Source organism: Balaenoptera acutorostrata, chromosome 20 (assembly GCF_949987535.1).
Source record: "Balaenoptera acutorostrata chromosome 20, mBalAcu1.1, whole genome shotgun sequence".
In the NCBI taxonomy this organism is placed as follows: domain Eukaryota; kingdom Metazoa; phylum Chordata; class Mammalia; order Artiodactyla; family Balaenopteridae; genus Balaenoptera; species Balaenoptera acutorostrata.
Window position 1 is genome coordinate 49,212,617 of NC_080083.1, and position 18,273 is coordinate 49,230,889.

At 60.9% G+C, this 18,273-nt stretch overlaps 2 protein-coding genes across 3 annotated transcripts in view; both read right to left on the reverse strand.

The window, feature by feature from the left end:
• Positions 1-1,321: 1,321 nt before the first annotated feature.
• CD79B (CD79b molecule) lies at positions 1,322-4,767 on the reverse strand. Of its 2 annotated transcripts, none has more exons than XM_007175754.3 (6): positions 4,695-4,767; positions 3,998-4,048; positions 2,676-2,987; positions 2,338-2,456; positions 2,022-2,063; positions 1,322-1,900 (listed from the first exon to the last, which is right to left on the reverse strand). In XM_007175754.3, exons 1-6 carry the CDS (start codon positions 4,759-4,761, stop codon positions 1,802-1,804), a joined length of 690 nt encoding a protein of 229 aa, XP_007175816.1. In that variant the 5' UTR covers positions 4,762-4,767; the 3' UTR covers positions 1,322-1,801. The 2 variants fall into 2 exon arrangements, with proteins under 2 accessions (XP_007175816.1, XP_007175815.1); XM_007175753.2 differs by having other exon boundaries at positions 3,998-4,051; positions 4,695-4,761.
• A 3,822-nt stretch (positions 4,768-8,589) lies between these two features.
• Positions 8,590-18,273, reverse strand: part of SCN4A (sodium voltage-gated channel alpha subunit 4) — a 46,430-nt gene continuing 36,746 nt past the window's right edge. Inside the window, exons 17-25 of the mRNA XM_028164905.2 lie at positions 17,475-17,629; positions 16,821-16,994; positions 16,602-16,724; positions 15,060-15,338; positions 14,717-14,770; positions 14,381-14,518; positions 13,744-13,848; positions 12,804-13,074; positions 8,590-11,981 (exon numbers count right to left, since the gene is read on the reverse strand). Coding sequence (XP_028020706.2) covers positions 10,756-11,981; positions 12,804-13,074; positions 13,744-13,848; positions 14,381-14,518; positions 14,717-14,770; positions 15,060-15,338; positions 16,602-16,724; positions 16,821-16,994; positions 17,475-17,629 — 2,525 coding nt within the window. The 3' untranslated portion in view covers positions 8,590-10,755. The remainder of the gene's footprint in view (positions 11,982-12,803; positions 13,075-13,743; positions 13,849-14,380; positions 14,519-14,716; positions 14,771-15,059; positions 15,339-16,601; positions 16,725-16,820; positions 16,995-17,474; positions 17,630-18,273) is intronic.

An 18,273-nucleotide genomic window follows, 5' to 3' on the forward strand; every position in this document is an offset into this window, starting at 1 on the left:
CCCAGGGTCCCTGGTGGAGGTCGAGGCCAGAATTAGCGCCACTATGCAAAGCAGCAGGAGAGGAAGGGCTGCAGCTCAGTGGAGACAGATGCCAAAACAAGCCAGTTTCCTCTGGCAGCCCGGACACCAGGGAGGGAGGAGGCCCGCCCCGGCTTGGCCCAGTCTGGCTCTGAGTGGGCACCGCTGAGCGACGCAGAGATGGACCTGAAACCCCAGGCTTGGGGGCCTTGGCCACCTGCCCCACCTGGAATCCCAGGGGGAGCTGCTCTCACGGGTCCCCCCATGCTGGCCTTGGTTCTCCAGTTAAACTGGCAGCTCCCTGAGGGCAGGGATTTCTCCCACCTGAATCCAGAGCATGAATGGCAAAGAGGTGTTCTGGGGTCCCCCCAGGGTCAACAGGAAGTGGAGCTCAGCCTGGCTCTGCACACAGAGGTTAATTTCACTTCAGCTCCCAGCCCTGAGCCGCTAGCAGTCGCTCCTGCAGCTGGCAGGTTGGGGACCATTTTGCCTCTGATTTTGTGCTGGAAAGCCTGAAGGGGTTACCTAAGGACGCCCAGACTTCACCACCACAGAGCCTCCCACTTTAGGAATCTCTCTTGCATAGCTCTGGGTCAAATTTTAAAAAATATCCAGGCTTGGTAGGGGACAAGGCGGTGTGTGATGGAGTCAGGGGAAACCCTGCCCTCAGGGAGCTTCTAATTTAACTGGAGAACAAGGCCAGTATGGGCAGCACAAGGTAGTAGCTACGCCAGAGCTGGAGAGGCCGGGGTCCAAACAGGGATTAGGCAGGGACTGGGCACTCTGGGAGGGCTTCCTGTAGGTGGAGGGCCTTAAAGGACAAGAGGATTGGGGGGGGTGGGGGAGGGCAAACTCTTCTAGGGCTAAGACCTCTGCCCTACAGAGCAGGACTCAAGTGCTGCTTGTCGGCTGAAGGGAATGCAGGGTGAGGGTATCCCCTCCGAGAAGAAGGGTCAGTCCACTCAGCCCTTCTCCACTGCTCGGGGCCTCACTAGGGTTAGAGAGCAGGGGAAGAACGGGAGACATGACCACAGGTCCCAACTGGGCCTTCAGAGAGAAGCAGTGAGTGAGCCCCGGAGAGGGCTCTGAGCCCCATGGCAGCCATCCCTCCTCACGCCCCATGGCAGCCGTCGCTCCTCACGCCCCATGGCAGCTGTCCCTCCTCACGCCCCATGGCAGCCGTCGCTCCTCATACCCCACGGGTCCACGGATGTGCCCAAACAGGAACTCTCATCCACCCCATAACCATAGATGTCACAAGCCTGTGTGTCATTTCTCAAGACACATTGTTTATTCCGTGGGAGAAAGGGCTCAAGGCCAGCAGCCCCCTGGGGTGGGGGAGGGCGGGAGAGAGCAGGAGAGGATGGGAGAGGGATGAAGCTCTCGGTGGCCCATCTGCAGCCACATGGGGGTGGGCCAGGGCCCTTCCCGGGCTCTACAGGAAGCCGGGCTGTTCCGAGTCCGTTTGCAGGTTCCAGACAAGTCTCTGCCTTCCCTGTCCTGAATAGGGGATGGATCCCCGCATAGCACCCCCAGAAGGCTGGGTCCAGTCTAGCCCCAGAGAACTCCCTGCTCCAAATCACTGCCCTGTGGTCCTTCCGCTCCAGTCCCTTTGGCAAGAGATGGGGACCAAGGGCTGGAGGGGCAGGCGGACCTGGTGGGCCAGCTTTGGAGGCGGACAGGGGGTCCAGGGTAAAGGGGATGGGCTGGGAGCCGGGCGGCTCTGAAGCAGTCAGTGAGGGCCCAGCGGGCTATGCCCAGGGGCGTGGGGAGGGCCGGCCTCTCACTCCTGGCCTGGGTGTTCGCCCACCGACCACTTCACCTCTCCTGTCCGCAGCGTCACTATGTCCTCGTAAGTGGCTGTCTGGTCAATGTCCAGGCCCTGGAGACACGGAGCGGAGCTCAGGCCTTGGCCACGCGTTGACCGTACGCAGATGGCGCCTCTGACCGCGCCCCCTGCCCCCCACGGCCCCGGGAGCTGCGGAGTCCACCCCGCTCCTTACCTCGTAGGTGTGATCTTCCTCCATCCCGGCCTTGCTGTCATCCTGGCGGGTGAGGGACGGAGAGCAGAGTGTTAGCTTCCCCCACCCCCATCCACTGCCGGCCCAGGCTGGGGAGGGCCGGGGAGATTGGCCCGGGGTGAAGGGTCAGGGGCCAGGGGTCAGGGGTCGGGGGGAGAGGCGCACTCTGCGAGAACAGCTGATGAATAAAGGAGTGACTGAATCGGTAAATCGATGGGCAGGCTCTGGGGCTGGGGAAGTGGAGACCCTGCCCGTGTCCGGCCTGCCCCGTGGCTGCTTCCCCGGCCCCCAGGGTCACCTTGTCCAGCAGCAGGAAGATGGGCACGATGATGAAGAGGATGATGAGGAGGGTCTGGATCATGATGATGCCGTCTTTCAGCGTGTTCCGCCGCTTCAGCTGCGCCAAGGTGCTGAACCCTGGGGGGAGGTGGGGCGGGGGCGGTGAGGCTGGGGCCCCCCCTTTGGGCCTGTGCCCCTCAGGACCTGCTTCTCAGCGGCTCTCCCGGGTGCTCGAGGGCCACAGTCACCGCCACACTGTGGCCCCCCTACTGGTCCGGGCTGGGGTGGGGTGGGTGTGGACGGCTCCACGAGCACGCCCGCTCTCCTCCCTGGCTGGGGGGCGGGCCCCGCACGCACCCATGACCCGAAGCTCAGTGCCACAGCTGCGCTCTGTCCTCGGGGGCCGCTGGAAGCACTCCTGCTCGCAGAAGTAGATGCCGTTGTCCTGAAACTGGATGTCTTGGATGATGAGCGTGGCCTCGGAGCTGTTCTGGGTCTGGAGGATGCGGCCCTTTTCGGGGAGAAATATCTTGGCCTCCAAGTCCGTCTCCTGCTTCCGGAGCCAGCTCACGTTGCCCAGGGCCTCCAGGTGGCACTTGATTTCCACCATGGAACCCCGTTTCTTGGCCACGAAACGTGGGTGCTGCCAGATCCGGGAACAAATGCTTCCTGTGGGCGCCAAGGCTGGGATTAAAATCCTGCCCCTTGTCTTCTTGACCGTCAGCCCGAACTCAGGCCCTCAGCCGTGGGCCCCTGTCCTGGGCAGCACTGACCCCTGGCTCCGCCCCCTTGTCTGTCCTTGCTTCTCGGGGTGCGGGGCAGACATGAGGCAGAGGTGTGGGAGAGCCAGAGCCACGTGAGAAGCTACAGGCCCAGCCGCCGGAACCCGCCCCTTCCTGATGGCCCACCCTTCCCGCCTGATTTTCCTTTAGAAGGGCCTGGAACCTTCTGATTCCTTTCCATGCCCATTACAGCAGCCCGATGCCGGCCTCACCCCATGAGGCCAGAAGGCCCATAGCACAGCCTCCGGCCTGGCCTGGTGCTCTCACCTCTCCCTGCCCTGGGCTACCCACACCAGCCCGAAATCCTCAAGGGCACCCCACAAATCCTTAGCCTGGCAGTCAAGGCCTCCCACGTCCATCCCCTGGCCGTCACCTCCCTCCCCACTTCTGTGTGGAGCTGCTCCTCTTTTTATTCCTAAGGCTTCTTTCTCAGTTTGCCATGATGTCCCCGCCCACCTGCTCCAAGAAGCCTCCCTCCTGCCTGGTTCCCAGTCAGTGGTCCCCTAGGAACCCCTGCGACCTGTCGGGGCCCCTGAGGTTATGGTCTCCTGCCGGGGCTAAGCCCAACTCCCCAGCCAGGGAGACCGGCCTGAGTCCTCAGTGGGGTTCCCTCTGGCCCCCACTCCAACCCTGGGTTTGGCGCTGCCCCGGATCTCTGGGACTGGAGCACTTATGTTTAATGACGATGACGGCTGGAGGAGTGGGGATTGGAGGGACTTCAGAGCCAGGTCTTACAGAGGGAGACAGACCCTAAGGAGGCCTGGGGATGGGAGTCCTGGGTGGGGAGACCCAGGGGGCACAAGGGCACAAGGGTGACCATGGGACAGCCCACAGGACAGTGACCGACTTTGGACACAGACATACTTGTCCCCAGAAGGGACGGGGGAAGTTGCTGACCTTTGGGATCCCGGTAGAGCTCCTCTGTTTTGGCCACCAGCACCGGCTCACCTGCTGGGTGGGAGGGAGTGGGCGGGGCCGGTCACTCGGACTTGGCTGCCCCACCCCTGCATTCCCAGACCCACTTCCTCCCCGCCCAGGACATCAGCATCAAGACCCCTCAGCTCTCCCCCAGCCCTGCTCTGGAGAGACTAGAGTGGGGTGGGGTCACCAGAAGATCCGACTCCCAGCCCCCCTTCTGCCCTTGACCTTGAGCCGCGCCTGGATGAGACGGGAGGGAAGTTACAGCCGGAGGGCTCCACCGCCTTCCAGACCAGGGCACCACTTCTGGAACATGCCTGTCCCAGGTCTGCTTGGGGGCAGCTCTCCACTGCCCCCACCCCCCCCACGCAGTGCCCTCCACGGCCTGGGGGTGAACCACACTCTTCGTTCTCTCTCCTGGGCCCAGCTCTTCTGCGGTCAGAGCCACCAACCCCTCAGGCCCAGCTCAGCCTGACACCCTCCAGGCGGGAGAAGGGCTGGGGCCGCGGAGCCCTGAGCCATCAGCATGGCCGATACCCATAGACCCGGTCCCCAGGGCTGTCAGAGGGAGACAGGAGGCAGAAAAGTGTGAGAGACAGAAGCAGGAGGAGGAGAGAGCAGGAGACAGAACCAGTGGAGAGAGCAGAACCAGCAGGCCTCTCGGCTCGGGCCGTACCTGAAAGGAGCAACAGCAGAAGCACCAACCAGTTGCTGAGCCCGGGACACAGCGCCGGCCCCGCCATGCTCACCCCGCCGTCTCCTGCCCCAAGCCCGCGACAGCGGAGGCTCCTGGGGGGGGGGAAAACGTGTAACTGCCCAGGCTGCAGCCTGTCTCCTCCCCGCCTCTTCCCCACCAGGCCCCTTCCTGCCATGCAAATTGGGACCCAGGGGAGGCACCGGCTCTCCGGGGACCCTGGGGGAGGGCAGGCTCTTTTGTCAGCTGTGCTGCTAAGGCTCAAGCGTCACCCCAGCTCGGGCACTACAGCGGGGTCCGCGGTGGACGCCCCGGGTGGCGGCGGCCTCTGAGTCCCCATCCCATCCCTGTGCCCTGGGGCCCCCTAGCCTCCCACCGCACACTTAGCTGAATGCACATGGGTCCTGTGGATGAATGCGAGCGTGGCCTCTCCACCCTGGACCAGCGTACACCCTGTGGGAAGAGGGGCACCCAGGAAGGATGGGCAGGGGTGCTGGCGGGCAGCTATGGGCCCAGAGCACGGCCTCTTGGCTGGAGTGCAGGTGGCCATGTTGGGGGTTGATGGAGATTTGACCCTGGGGAGGAAAGGAACCACAGCGGTTCTTGAGCAAGAACAGGCCAAGAGTGGCAGCCGCTTGGGAGATTTGGTCCAGGACCTGGCGAGAGGGCCCCTCCCTCACTTGGTGGGAGAGTTTGCTGGGAGCTGCCAAAGAAGGTGGACTTAGGTGTTGACAGCTTAGAGAAAACCCACCACTCAGCAATCAGGGGACTCTCAGGGCACTGAAGTGTTATCCACAGCTCCAGGGGTCTTGGGCAGAGGACAGGAGGCTAGTATGGGGGAGTCTTCAGGTTCTGAAACAAAAAGGATCTCTGGCTTTATCTCGCCAGTCAGCAGAGTGGTGGATGGAACCATAAGTCTAGGAGCTTGTCTAAGCTCAACTTTGTGCCCCTGCCTCTGGATCAGACACAACCCTCATCCCTTGGGGGCTCGGGGTGGGGGAGGTGCCCTTGTGCAATGCACAACCTGCACAGCTGCACATGGCAGGCTTGCATCCCTCAGCCCCACAGCTGAGCCCACTCTTGAGTTTTATGTTTTATGGAAGCTTCTTTACTCTCTCGGCCCCTCACTCTCTCTCTTCTTCCAACTGCCAGGAGGGGAAGGAAGTTGCAAATCTTGTGTCCTCTGCCTACATATTCTCCTTACCACCCGCCAGTTTTCAAACAGCCTGTGCTGCTGGCAGGTCTGTTTGGATTCAGGGAGACAGGGACCCGCCTCCTAGGCCAGGGTTGGTGGTGAGGAAGGCAGAGATCTGGGTGCTGCCCCCTCAGTCCTGAGCATAAGTCTCACCTGGGATGGTGGGGTCCACCCCCCCCCCCCACCAAGGAGTACGGGCCAGGACTGGAGCTGTGGAAAGCGGGGACAGGAGGGGTTAAGGTTCCATCCAAGGAACAGCTCGTTCCTGGCAGTCCCAGATGTTCTTGTTGTTTCCAGATGTTCCAAATGAAAAAAAAAACACATTTCTCTGAAAAGGTGTCAGATGTTCAGTTCACAGAACAAACAGCCCAGGAATATAAACATCACCTGAGGTCAGCTTGGGGACCATGGGCCCCTGGTGGGGGAGGTTGGAGACTCCCCCAGAGGAATGGGGGAAAATCCAGGGGTCTCTTCCTTTAGCAGAGTACCTCCTGGTGATGGAAGCCTTGGTTAGCTTTGGGGCTAGCGTCCCCCAAAGTTGGGAGGAAGACGGAGAAGGCTTGGGATACACACGTGTGTGTGTGTGCATGTAGCTGCTCACACGGGTGTGCTGCCGGGCTGTGTGGTGTGGGGCTGCTCAGGGGCTGGTCCTGCGGCCCAGGGTGACTCTAGGGGGCACGGAGGTTGGGGGCGCAGTAGGTGTCCTCCAAACACACATACATCTGCGTCTCCCGTGGGCAGGGATGCAGATGTGTCCTTTGGACTTCATTCCCATTCATGCCAGGAGGGGGTGGGGGCAATGGGGGCCCCGCCGTCTGCAGGGTTATTTGTCACAGTTGGGGCCATGCTGTTCCCTCCCCAGTGACAACAGTACTGAGCAATGTCCGGGGCTTGTGACGCCTTTTCCTTCCTGGAACAGGAGGCCTCGTAAGCCCACTCCTGCCTCTGCCCCCGGCTGCCCTGGGCTGTGCACCCCGACATCAGGCAGCCCTCACCCCACCTTTCCAGGGAGGCAGCATCAAAATAAGAGATGGGGGTGTAGGGAGAAGGGACACGGAGCTTGGGGGTTTGGGGAACAAGAGGGCGGGGACCCCCAGGAACCCTGGGAGGGTGGTGGGAGAGGGCAGAACCTCAGTTTGGAAAGAAGGGCTCTGACCCTGCCCCTCCCCCCAGCCCTCGCCTACTGACTCTACTTGGTTTGTTGTTACCAGGGGAGACCTGCAGGCTCAGAAGGATTCGGGTGTGAATCCTGACCCTGCAGGAAACCAGAAAGCCGCCTCAAGTCACCTGGGGCTTCTCAACGAAGGGTGGTCCTGCCTCACGCCGAGAGCATTGGGAAATGCTCCAGGGCCAGTGCCAAGGTCAAATGACCAACGGACACCTCTGGCATTCATGGGCCAGGGGGCAGTGAAGACCCTGCAGTGGGAGGGGCAGCCTCTCACAAAGCAGAATTTCCTTGTCTCACATGTCAACTGCACCCCTGTTAAGCAACACCCGTTCTTAACCTCTCAGAGACCAAGTTTCCTCATTTGGGTAAAACAGAAATAATTGTAATAATATCTTCTTCGTAGGGCGGTTGTGAGCCTTGAAGGCACTCAGGTTCACCCTCAGGCAGGTGGTGCGTAGGACCGATAACTGGGGGAAGGGTCTTGATTCTGAAATAGGAACTTCGGTTATCTATGTTCTTCACCCAGGATTTTGCCTTTTTTCTTTGACCACTCAAGGCTCAGGGGAAGGGTGGGTCAGGGCACCCCCAAGCTCTCCTGTCCTTGGGGCCAGAGAGGGACCCGGGCAAGGTTTGGAGAATTTTCATGTGAGAAGGAGCCCCTCCTCCACCTCTGGGAGGGAGGTCAGCACCCCGGTGGGGGGTTCAGGGAGCCCTGCGGGGATGTCAGACCCCTCTCCTGCAGGCAAAAATCACACTGTGGGAAGGGGCTCAAGGACATGGCTGAGGGATGTCGGGGTGGCCTGGGGGTTCCCCTCCCCAGCCCCCAAGGGTGCCATGTAACCTCAGGACCCAGGAAAAGGGGCTACAGAAACCCTGAAAGGGACTAATACCCACTAGTTTGGAGGAATACAGTCTTGGCTGTCAGAAAACAAAATTAAATCTAAAATTATATTTCATCCACTGGGATTGTGGCCTGAGCTCACTACATAACATTACTCTTTGTCATAGATCCATGGGACCCTGGGTTTCCTGGGGTCAGGGGTCAGAGGCAGTATCCTGGGGGAATTGTACCTCTGGGGAGAGGGAGAGGCCACACCGTGTACCCATAGGCACCTTAGGGCCTCTGAGGGGCAGAGAAGTTATGGGGGCTTCTGGAGAGGAGGGGCTGGGGACACGGGTCCCAACACCCATTTCCTGGGTGCTGTCGTGGGCAGGGAGACGCAGTGTGGTGCTGCCTGTTAGGGGCGTGAAGGGAGCGGGGCACGACTCTTGACCTCATCTGGCCTCTTGGACTCCAGCTGTGAGGCTGGAGTCCCAGTCTCCTTCTGGAGGGGGCAGGAGACGGCCAGACGGAGCCAGAGGAGCGAGCTGGGGCCCTCCTTATCCTGCCTTCCCCAATCCCTGGCAGCTCCCCAAGTCTTCCCCACTTGGCTCAATCCCCACCAGCCCTTCTTGCTGCCCTCAGCTCCCGTCGATGTCCGCACGCAGAAGCACAGAAGGAGAAAGCCCACATGTCAGAGGCACTGGGGAGGTTTATTATAAGAACTGTACAAAGGAGCCTGTCTACTGGCCTGGCTTGGGCCTGTTCCCACCCGGACAAGGTGCAATGGGTGTGGGTCTGCAGGGGAGGAGGCTGCGGGCAGGGGGAGGCCTGGACCCCGCTCAGCCACGCTGGCTCTGCAATCTGCACACGGTCCGGTGGAGAGTCCAGTCCAGCAGGGGCTGAGGCTCTTGGGGCCTCACTAGTCAGAGCCCCAACGAGGAGGGAAAGGCTGTGGGCGGAGTGCTGGTCAGAGAGGAGGCTGACCCCTACAGGATGAACTTCTGAAGAAAGAGCCAGAACTGCTGCAGGAAGAGATGGAAGGAGCGGGGGCCTCATTCCAGAGAGGACCCAGCCGGGGCCGGGAAGCAGGGCTGGGCAGTGGGTGTGAGGAAGAGAAGTGGAGGAAGGCAGAAGAGGGGACTCACGGGGGTGAGAGAGAGGGATGCCCAGGCAGGGTGGTGAGGAGGCCGGCGAGCGCGGCAGACAGAAAGGAAGGCTCCGGCCTCTGGGCGAGCACACACGCAAACACACACACACACACACACACACACACACACACACACACTCACACAGGTTGTTTTGGAGGTTTTGCTGCTTCCTGAGTTTTAATCAAACTGTTCACGAGAAACAAGAAGAAAAAGAAGAGGAACTAAAGGCAACGGGGGACTCGATGTGCAAACCTTACCACCTGTGTTCACACTCACATACACACAGCACAGGGACACTCACACAGACAGGCCTACAGAGAAGACACACATACACACACACACACACACACCAGCCAGACACTGCGGGGCACACTGACACACATGTACACAAATATACCCATACACACATGCATATGCAGGCTCTGACGGACACGGTGGTTCACACACACACACACACACACACACAAACAGAGCTATACACATAGGGATAACGCTGGCACACAGGCACACACACACAGATGAGTAAATCCAGTGACCCCTAAGCCGGTGTCTCACCCTCTCCTCCGAGCTCAGCCTCTGTCTGTTCTCGGGAGCCGGCGGAGGACGGGCACCGCCATGCCCAAGTCAGCGGTGCCGGCAGACCAGGCGGCAGGAAGTTGGAAGGTTGGGTCTGAGCCAGGTGAGCAGTGCCTGCCCCAGTGTGGAAATCTCGAACATGGGCTCAGCTAGAACATTCTTAGGATCACTTTGAGGAGGGGAAAAGGACGAGGAGGGAGGAAGAGATGGGTGTGGTGGAGGAGGAGGAGGAGACCTCTGGGGTTGGTGAGGCTGCCAGGAGCCCCAGTGGTGCTGATGCAGGAGGGAGGGAAGGAGGGAGGGAGGGGAATCTTCTTCCTGAGCACCAGGGTCCCCGACACCACCTGAGATCTGGGTGTTCCGGCCAAGAAAGCCCCCAGTGCAGTGATATGCTGGTGGGATCCAACCTGTGCTACCCATCCGTGCTTTCTAGAAAAAGACGATTCCCAAGTAGAATCCTCCCTTCTGCTCTTCTCCCAGGGGCCAGCCAGGGAGCCAGGGGCCTGGGCAATGGACAAATCCGGAAAGGGTGTCAGGGGTCACACCAGCCCAATAAGTCAGGATCCAGTGGCCCATCAGGTTTGTGGAGCCATTTCTGGACCAGTGATGCTTCCCTTTTCCAGAGAATTCCTAAGCTGGCAGGGTGATACTGCACCCAGAGTCAGGGGGAGGGCTGGCAGGCCCTGGGGTCAGGTGTCTGCTCTCACTGAAGTTAAGACTTCCTTGTCCTGGAGGGAGCTGGGGGGGCCTGAGCTACTTCCTGGGGAGAGGTCAGTGGCCCTTAAGACTCTGGTGGCAGGAGGGCAGCCAATCCTTCCATCACAGGCCGGCTCCTCCCCAAGTGGGGAGCAGAGCTTCTGATGTTCCCACCTCCCCCGGGGCCATGAGGAGGGCAGCAGGGCCCCCGAGGAGGTGAGAGCAACTTGAAGGTAAAATCATGGAGGCAGCAGCCTCGGGCTCAGAATGGAGAATTCAGGTACAATTCCCGTTTTCCATGGCCTGGGTGACAACCCAGCACGGCCAAATCCTGTCCCCGACAGGGAGCTGGATCAGTCCCAGACGCAAAGCCCTAGCTCCCTCAGTGGCAGGCACCACGGGGGAGCTTTGGGGCTGTGCCACCTCGCTGCCGCCTGCTAGACAAGAGACTCTTTGACCCCTGGGCGCACCGTCTGCCCTGGGGGTGGGGCGGGAGGGAGGGCTGTGTCTGTGGGTCTGACGGACAGGAGCCCCATGGCAGGTCTGGGGTCCCAGGTTGAGCCCCTCCCCTCCCCCTTGCTCTGCACACCACTGTTCCCGTTCTCAGGGTCATACATCTTGCTCATGGTGTCAGCAATCAGCCCCTCCTTCTCAGGGGCTGCGTCCCCGCTGCTGTCCTGACTGTGGCGGTACATGTAGGAAGCCTGCTTCACGGAGCGCTGCAGCAGGTGCCGGCGGTAGGCCCTCTGGATCTTGATGGCGCACACTTCCTCGTGCTTCCTCTTGAGGGTGGTTGTGATGGGCTCGTAGGAGACCTTGGATGGGTTGGAAGCCATGAACTTCTCCTCCATGGTCTCTTTGAGGGAGTCCATCTCCCCAGAGTCTCCCAGGACCTCTTTGGTCAGGGCAAAGAGGATGTCCAGGCAGTGGATCTTGTCCCCTGGCACCATGGGCAGGTCCATTGTGATGAGCTTGATCTTGTTGGGCTTGGCGATCCTCAGCGGCTCCTGCAGGGTGTCCACGAAGTCGGAGAGGCGGCTGTAGTCGATGAACTGCGTGGCGTCGGGGTCAAACTTCTCCCACGACTCGTAGAACATCTCGAAGTCATCCTCCCCGAGAGGCTCACTGCTCTCCTCCGTGGCCACGTTGAAGTTCTCCAGGATGATGGCGATGTACATGTTGACCACGATGAGGAAGGAGATGATGATGTAGCTGCAGAAGAAGCAGATGCCGATGGAGGGGTTGCCGCAGTCACCCCTGACGCTGGTGCCCGGGTTCTCCAGCGTGGGGTCACAGTCGGGGGGCCCGCTGTTGAGGATGGGGTTGAGGAGCCCGTCCCAGCCGGCCGACGTGGTGATCTCAAAGAGGCAGATGATGCTGTTGCCGAAGGTCTCAAAGTTAAACATGTCGTTGATGCCCGACTCCTTCTTGACGTAAGCGAAGTTGGACATGCCGAAGATGGAGTAAATGAACATGACCAAGAAGAGGAGGAGGCCGATGTTGAAGAGGGCGGGCAGTGACATCATGAGAGCAAACAGCAGCGTCCTGATGCCCTTGGCCCCTCGGATCAGCCGTAGGACGCGCCCGATCCGCGCCAGGCGGATGACACGGAACAGCGTGGGTGACACGAAGTATTTCTGGATCAGGTCAGAGAGTGCAAGGCCTGCAGGGAGGAAGCGATGAGGACTGCTGCCCTCAGGGTGGGCGGCTGGGTCGGGGAGCAGGGGGCACGCGCGGCTCAAGGGGGCCCAGCCCGCTGGGCTCTTCCCCAGGAAGGAGCAGGAGAAGCTCACCGCTCAGAGCACAGCCCGAATGGCCTGACCCATTAGGCTCTCCCAGGGGTCTTGGGGCCTGGGCTCCGTCTTTGCCCTGACACGGCTGCATGGAGGTGGGATGTGTCAAAGCGAATGGTGGTAGGCCTATCGCTAAGGCTGTTTGCAGATGCCATGGATGAGAGGGCAGGGGAGGACAGCTCTGGGTGTGCGACTTCAGGCGTGTCACCTAATTGGTTTGTGACTCAGTTTCCTCGTCTGTGAAATGGAGGTGACAACAGTACCAGCCTCAGGACGTTTGTTAGGAACAATCAGTGAGCTAATGCCTGTGAAGTGCAGAGCACAGTGTCAGGCAAATAGTATATGATTGATAAATGATAGCTAGTTACTATCACAATTACACACAGCTCTCCTGTGTGTAAGGATACTGGAACCATCTTCTTATGTTTTTCCCGAAGCACATGGGCACCTGAGTGTGCATCCACTGGACAAGTAAATGTTTCTCAGGCGTAGTCACGCGTGTGAAGGTGACAGGTTGCCTGGGAGCCCGCCGTACGTGCTTTCGCGCATTAAGTGCAGACACCAGGTGCACACGCATGTGTGTATGTGTGTGAGTGTGAGCACGGCAGGTGCATGAGCAGGTGTGTGTGTGGACACGAGGATGGGCGCACCGGGCCTTCCTGAATGACTCAGCCCAGCCTGGCCCTGCTCACCCACAATGGACAGGATGACAACCACGAAGTCGAAGATGTTCCAGCCGATGGTGAAGTAGTACTGGCGCAGGGCCAGCATCTTGAGCACGCACTCGCCCGTGAAGATGATGATGAAGATCATGTTGACGTTGTAGAGGATGTCCACCTTGAGCTGGCTCTGGTCATCCGTCTCCACCATCATGGTGACCATGTTGAGGCAGATGAGCATCATGATCGTGATGTCGAACGCCTGCTTCGTCACCAAGTCGTACACCATGCCCTGGAGCTTGTTCTGTAGCAGGGATGGGAGCGCGGGGATGCACGCAGAGGGGTGTGGGGGGCAGTGGTCAGGGCAGGACGCAGATCGGCAGAAGATGCAGGTGACACGGCAGAAGACACAACAGCATGACAGGGAGGGAGAGAGAGAGAGAGAGAGAGAGAGAGAGAGAGAGAGAGAGAGAGAGAGGAGGTGTCAGGTCTTGTGGTGGAGTCGGCCAGGGCAGGGGCGGCGAGACCCATGAGAACAGGCCAATCTGTGGGGTCCGTGGGCGTCCTTCCTCACTCTGGGACCCTTCCTCCCGTCAAGGTCCCCCAGCAACCCCTCATCCTTCTCCTGAAGTCATTGCTCACTGGGGGGCTGTCTGGACATCCTCTTCCTCCCCGTTCCAGGGGCCCTTGCCCTAGAGGCCACCAGCTGAAGAGCTGACTGGACACTGGGGAGCCATGCAGGGCCAGGCGAAGGGTAAACCAATGACCGGAGTTTATCAGGCAGCTGCTGCTTGGGTGTAAAGTGTCTGTACGGTTACAGAGAGGCGCCCCTCTCGGCAGGTGGACCCAGCCTCACGCCACGGACACAGCCTGGTGGGCAGAGCGCAGGCTGCATTTTGCCCCCTGCCCCCGTGGCCCCCTTAGGCAGGAGCCCCATACAGGCTGCAGGGGGAGGGGCCCGGAAGGCTGGTACCTGGGGCCGGGGAATTGGCTTCTGAGGCTTCTTGGAGCCAAGCTTCTTCATGGCGTTATAGTATTTCTTCTGTTCCTCCGTCATGAAGAGGTCTTTCCCTCCAAAGTATAGTGGGATGGGGCCCGTAAGGTTGCGGTGGGGGGTGTCCCCCTTCTCACCTTCTCAGGCACCACCCTTAAAGCCACCCACACCCCAGCAGGGGGGACCGGTGGGACCTGCCTGGAGCGGCCAGAGATGGAGGTCGAGGGAGGCAGGGGAAGGGGAACTCGGGTCCAGAGAAGGGAGGGGAGGGGACTGGGTGACCGACAGAGGCAAGGGGCCAGCACAGCCTCACTGCCCTCTTTGGGCCACCTTCCATCAATGTCTCGTTGGGTCCTCAGAATGAGCCGGCATGGCAGGCGGCACGAACCTCATTCTGTACATAAGGAAACCAAGGCTCGAGGTGGCCACGTCTCACTTGTCCAAGGTCGTCTGGTGGGATGTGAACCCAGCCTTGCTGAATCATGCCGCCAGCCAGCGAGAGCACAGCAGGTGCAGAGGCAGTGTTTGTGAATGTATGAAGGAAGGAGTGGACGAAGGGAGGGAGGAGGGAGACTGGGGAGGGGAGGGCCCGAGGAAGGTCGGGCTGGATACTTATCTTCTTCTTCTGCTGGTTGAAGTTGTCGATGATGACGCCAATGAAGAGGTTGAGGGTGAAGAAGGAGCCGAAGATGATGAAGATGACGAAATAGAGGTACATGTAGATGTTCACCTCGTACTGGGGCTGTTCCTCCTTCTGCAGGGGCCACAGGATGGGATGGGGTGGGCTGGGGGTACACGCTGCCTGCTCCCTGCTCTCCATCTCACTGTGGGCCCATCCACCCCCAGGCTGTGGGGTCTCGGGGGCTCCTGAGGAGGCAGCATGGGGTGGGGATGGATCTGAGTCCTCTCCCCTGGCTCACTCACCAGCCACATCTCGGGGACCCCCACTCACCTCCCGGGAGTCCACGGCTGCATACATGATGCTCATCCAGCCCTTGAAGGTGGCCTGAGAGAGTGTGGTTGGATGTGAGGGGAGGGGGCCACCCCCTGCTTCCATCATCCTTGAGTTTCCCTCCCTGCCCCCGCCTGGTCCTCCCCAGCAGCTGCCTGCCCTGAGCTCCCCTGGGGAGGCATCAAATAGAGACCGGAGAGGTATAGACACTACCTCTGGGTCCCACAGCCCTGGAAGCAGGGTGGGCGGCCCCCTAACAAGGAGCGGCAGGGCGCTCAGGTACAATGAGAATGCGGGGGCACCTCCATCCCAGCCTTGGGCAGGGGGAGCGGGTCACACTCACCACCTGCAGGAGGGAGAGGTAGCCCAGACCCACGTTGTCGTAGTTGACCTTGACATTGAGCCAGCGGACCTGGCCCGTGTGCATCAGGCTCTCGCACTCGGACTTGTTGTTGACCTCGGAGATGTCGAACCTCTCGGAGGTGGTGGTGTTCATGCAGTAGTAGAACTTGCCGGCGAACAGGTTGACGCCCATGATGCTGAAGATGAGCCAGAAGATGAGGCAGACGAGCAGCACATTCATGATGGAGGGGATGGCTCCCAGGAGGGCATTCACCACCACCTGGGGGCCAGGGAGGGGGTCACTTCCAGATCCTCTCCCAGGCAGGTGGGGACACCCAGTCTCCTCTGGGACAGGGTTCCCACCCACAGTAACCAGGGGGCCAGGCAGGGTTGGGCCTTGTTGCTCAGGGAAGGCCTCCTGGAGGAGGGCCCATCTGAGCCAGGCCTGGGGGAGAAGTCTGCTGAGCTTTACTTGGGGGTGGGGGGATGGTAAGCAAGGAGTAGGGGTAGTGGGTTGCCGGCCTGGTGGCTGAAGAGGGCTCTCCGCTTGGCTGGAGCCATCAGCCCAGAGTGGAGGCTGGGCTTCTCTGGAAGCAGCCCGGCCACGGGTCACCGGGCAAGAGACAAACACTCTTTCCTTGGCCCCCATAGGAAACTCAGTCCCCGTGACCTGTTCCCCTGCTCATCTGCTCGCGGGATTAGAGGCACAGACCCAGAAAAGAAGCCGAGTCTTTGAAGCAGCAGGACCCTTGGGACTGGACTCTGTGCCCTGCCAGCGGTGGCCACCCAGGCCAACCTCATTATTTCAGGCTGAACTGAATCTGAGAATTATCTGTTTTCAAGGAGAAGCCGTTCCATGACCTCCAGACAAAGTGGGTGGCACAAGCCCAGTGATGCCCAGGGGAGCTCTACTCCTGGCTGGGGCACCAACCAGCTGCCAGGTCACTTCCCCCTGGTGGGGAGGGGTCCCGGCTCCAGGGGTGGGAGAGCCCAGTGCTGGCTGGCCTCTTGCATGACCAGGAGGGAGCCCCCAGGCTGAGTGCACTGCTGACCTGCAACCTGCTGCTTCATGGCAGTTCGTCCCTCCAGCGTGGGTCCTAACAGACACCCCCCCTACCCCCGCCCCCTTGCCTGGGGAAGTCCCATTGGTCTTGCCCGAACCCTGTATTTACCTGTCACTTCCGCCCTCAAGGGCCTGAGGGAAGGGTGGGCAGGCTTGGAGTCCTGGGGGGCCCCAGTCTGAGGCTGGGGAGGGACACCTATAAACCCACAGACCTGCCTTCCTTCCTCTCCTCCTGCCTCGGTGCCCTCAGGCCCCTCCTGGGAGCTGCTGCAGCCTCTGCTGCCCCCAGTGGCGGAAGAGATGAGCGAAGGAGGGGGCTGAGGGCGGGAATGGGCACTTGGGCTGGTGTGGGAGGATGCCTGGGGACCTCCAAACCTGGACCCCTGGTGGTGGCCGGAGTACAGACACCCCCAGCCCCTTTCCAAGCTGTGGTTGCTCCCCGAGTCCTTAGCCCTACTCAGGGTCCCCCTCGGCACCCACCCTCATGCCCTGGAATCTAGACAGTGCCCTCAGGGGACGCAGAGCCCTGAGCGTCCGCAGGGATTTGATGGGTCCCAGCTCCGAGTAGCCCAGCCAGTTGGCCACCAGGCTGATGATGGAGACCTGTAATGGGAGGGGAGGGTGGTCAGGGAGTGCAGGGCCTCAGCCGCAAGGACCGCCTGGGATCTGGCGGCGGGGCCGGGGATGGGGCAGACTCACATCCACGATGAGGAAGTCGAGCCAGCACCAGGCGCTGGTAAAGTACACCTTGAAGCCATAGGCCACCCACTTGAGCAGCATCTCCACGATGAAGATGTAGGTGAAGACCCTATCGGCGTATTCCAGGATGGTCCGGATGACTCGCCGCTGCTCGATGTGGATGTCCTCGAAGGCCTGGGGGCACCAGCAGGGCGGGGTGGTCAGGGCCCGGAGGAGGCCGGGGCGGCAGCCACGCCCCTGCCTGCCTGAAGCTGCTGGTTCCCAGGGGTCTGGCACCTGGGGCCAGGCGGGGGCAGACTCCCCATGCCCAGCGTGCGGGTGAGCCAGTGAGTTCCTGGTGGGGAGAAGCTCCTCAGCTCCCCTTTCCCAGGCCTCATAATAGTAACCCTCACTGGTCTGTCGGGGAGTTCACCTTGATACATCCTGCCCTCCCAACCCCCTGTTCCCAAGGCCTTCCCCACCTGATCCCCGGTTGGGACCTGTCAGCTAAGGATGCATACGGATTCAGAGCCCATCTGTCTCTTTAAGAAAATTAACACAGTCTACAACACATCCTGGAAGCAGTGGTAAGTTCTTTAGGATTCTCTGGGCTCGGGGCTGCCCAGGCCTGGCCCCTGCCTCTGCCCAGTGCCCGGTCCCCAGGGCAGCGCCTACCAAGGCTCCACTGCTGAGTAGGATCATGAAGACAATGAAGGTCTCAAACCAGTTGTGCTCAACGATCTTGAAGCAGGCCCTGCGGAGGGTCCACCACGTCTTCCCTTGGCCCCGGGAGACGTCCACGTAGAGGCAGGGAAAGCGCTGCACACAGGCTGGGGAGGGAGGGCGGCGGGGCCACCTTAGGAGGCACAGTCCCGCCACCTTCCCGGGATCCGCCCTCCCCCCCCACCACAACCGCATGCAGAGGCCTTCCAGAGCACAGGGGTGCAGGCAGCCGGCACAGGTTCTAGAGCCGTCGGCTGTCCCCACCCTCCCCCACCTCGCCCAGGCAGCCTTCACTCTGCCACAGCCCAGGCCCTCCGGGCAAAAATGTTCCTGAAGGGCAAGGCAGGCCTCTCTCTGGCAGACGAAGCCGAGGAGGAGGACAGTCTTAGAGCGGCCGCTGCTGAGCGCCTGCCTCGTGCAGTGCTGGCCACACTCAGGGCTCTGCGGGGATTCAAGTCACCCTCGGGCTGATGCTTCTGTCACCCGCCGCCCACGCTGCAGGGATCAGGGGCTCAGGGGCTGGGGGCACCCGCAGCTCTGACACCCCTTCCCGGCATTCTCTTCTCCGGGTGCCGCAGGGCAGGGCAGGAGAGCATCAGAGGAAGAAGGCCCTGCCTGCTTTTGGTGATGCGTGTGTCCCCAAGATGTCCCCGAGGGGGCGACGGGCTGGGGCTGGGGCTGTTGCCGGCCTCGGGCCCCTTACGGGGTCTGCCGGGCTCGGGGAGGCACCCAGGCGAGGTGGGGTCACACA

Excerpts from the sequence above, each read along its gene's own strand:
- CD79B (XM_007175753.2), bottom strand. The coding sequence starts at position 4,761 with ATGGCGGGGCCGGCGCTGTGTCCCGGGCTCAGCAACTGGTTGGTGCTT. Across the intron at positions 4,052-4,694 it reads TCTGCTGTTGCTCCTTTCAG|CAGGTGAGCCGGTGCTGGTG; the intron begins GTACGGCCCGAG and ends CCTCCCACCCAG. Across the intron at positions 1,901-2,021 it reads AGGAAGATCACACCTACGAG|GGCCTGGACATTGACCAGAC; the intron begins GTAAGGAGCGGG and ends CCGTGTCTCCAG.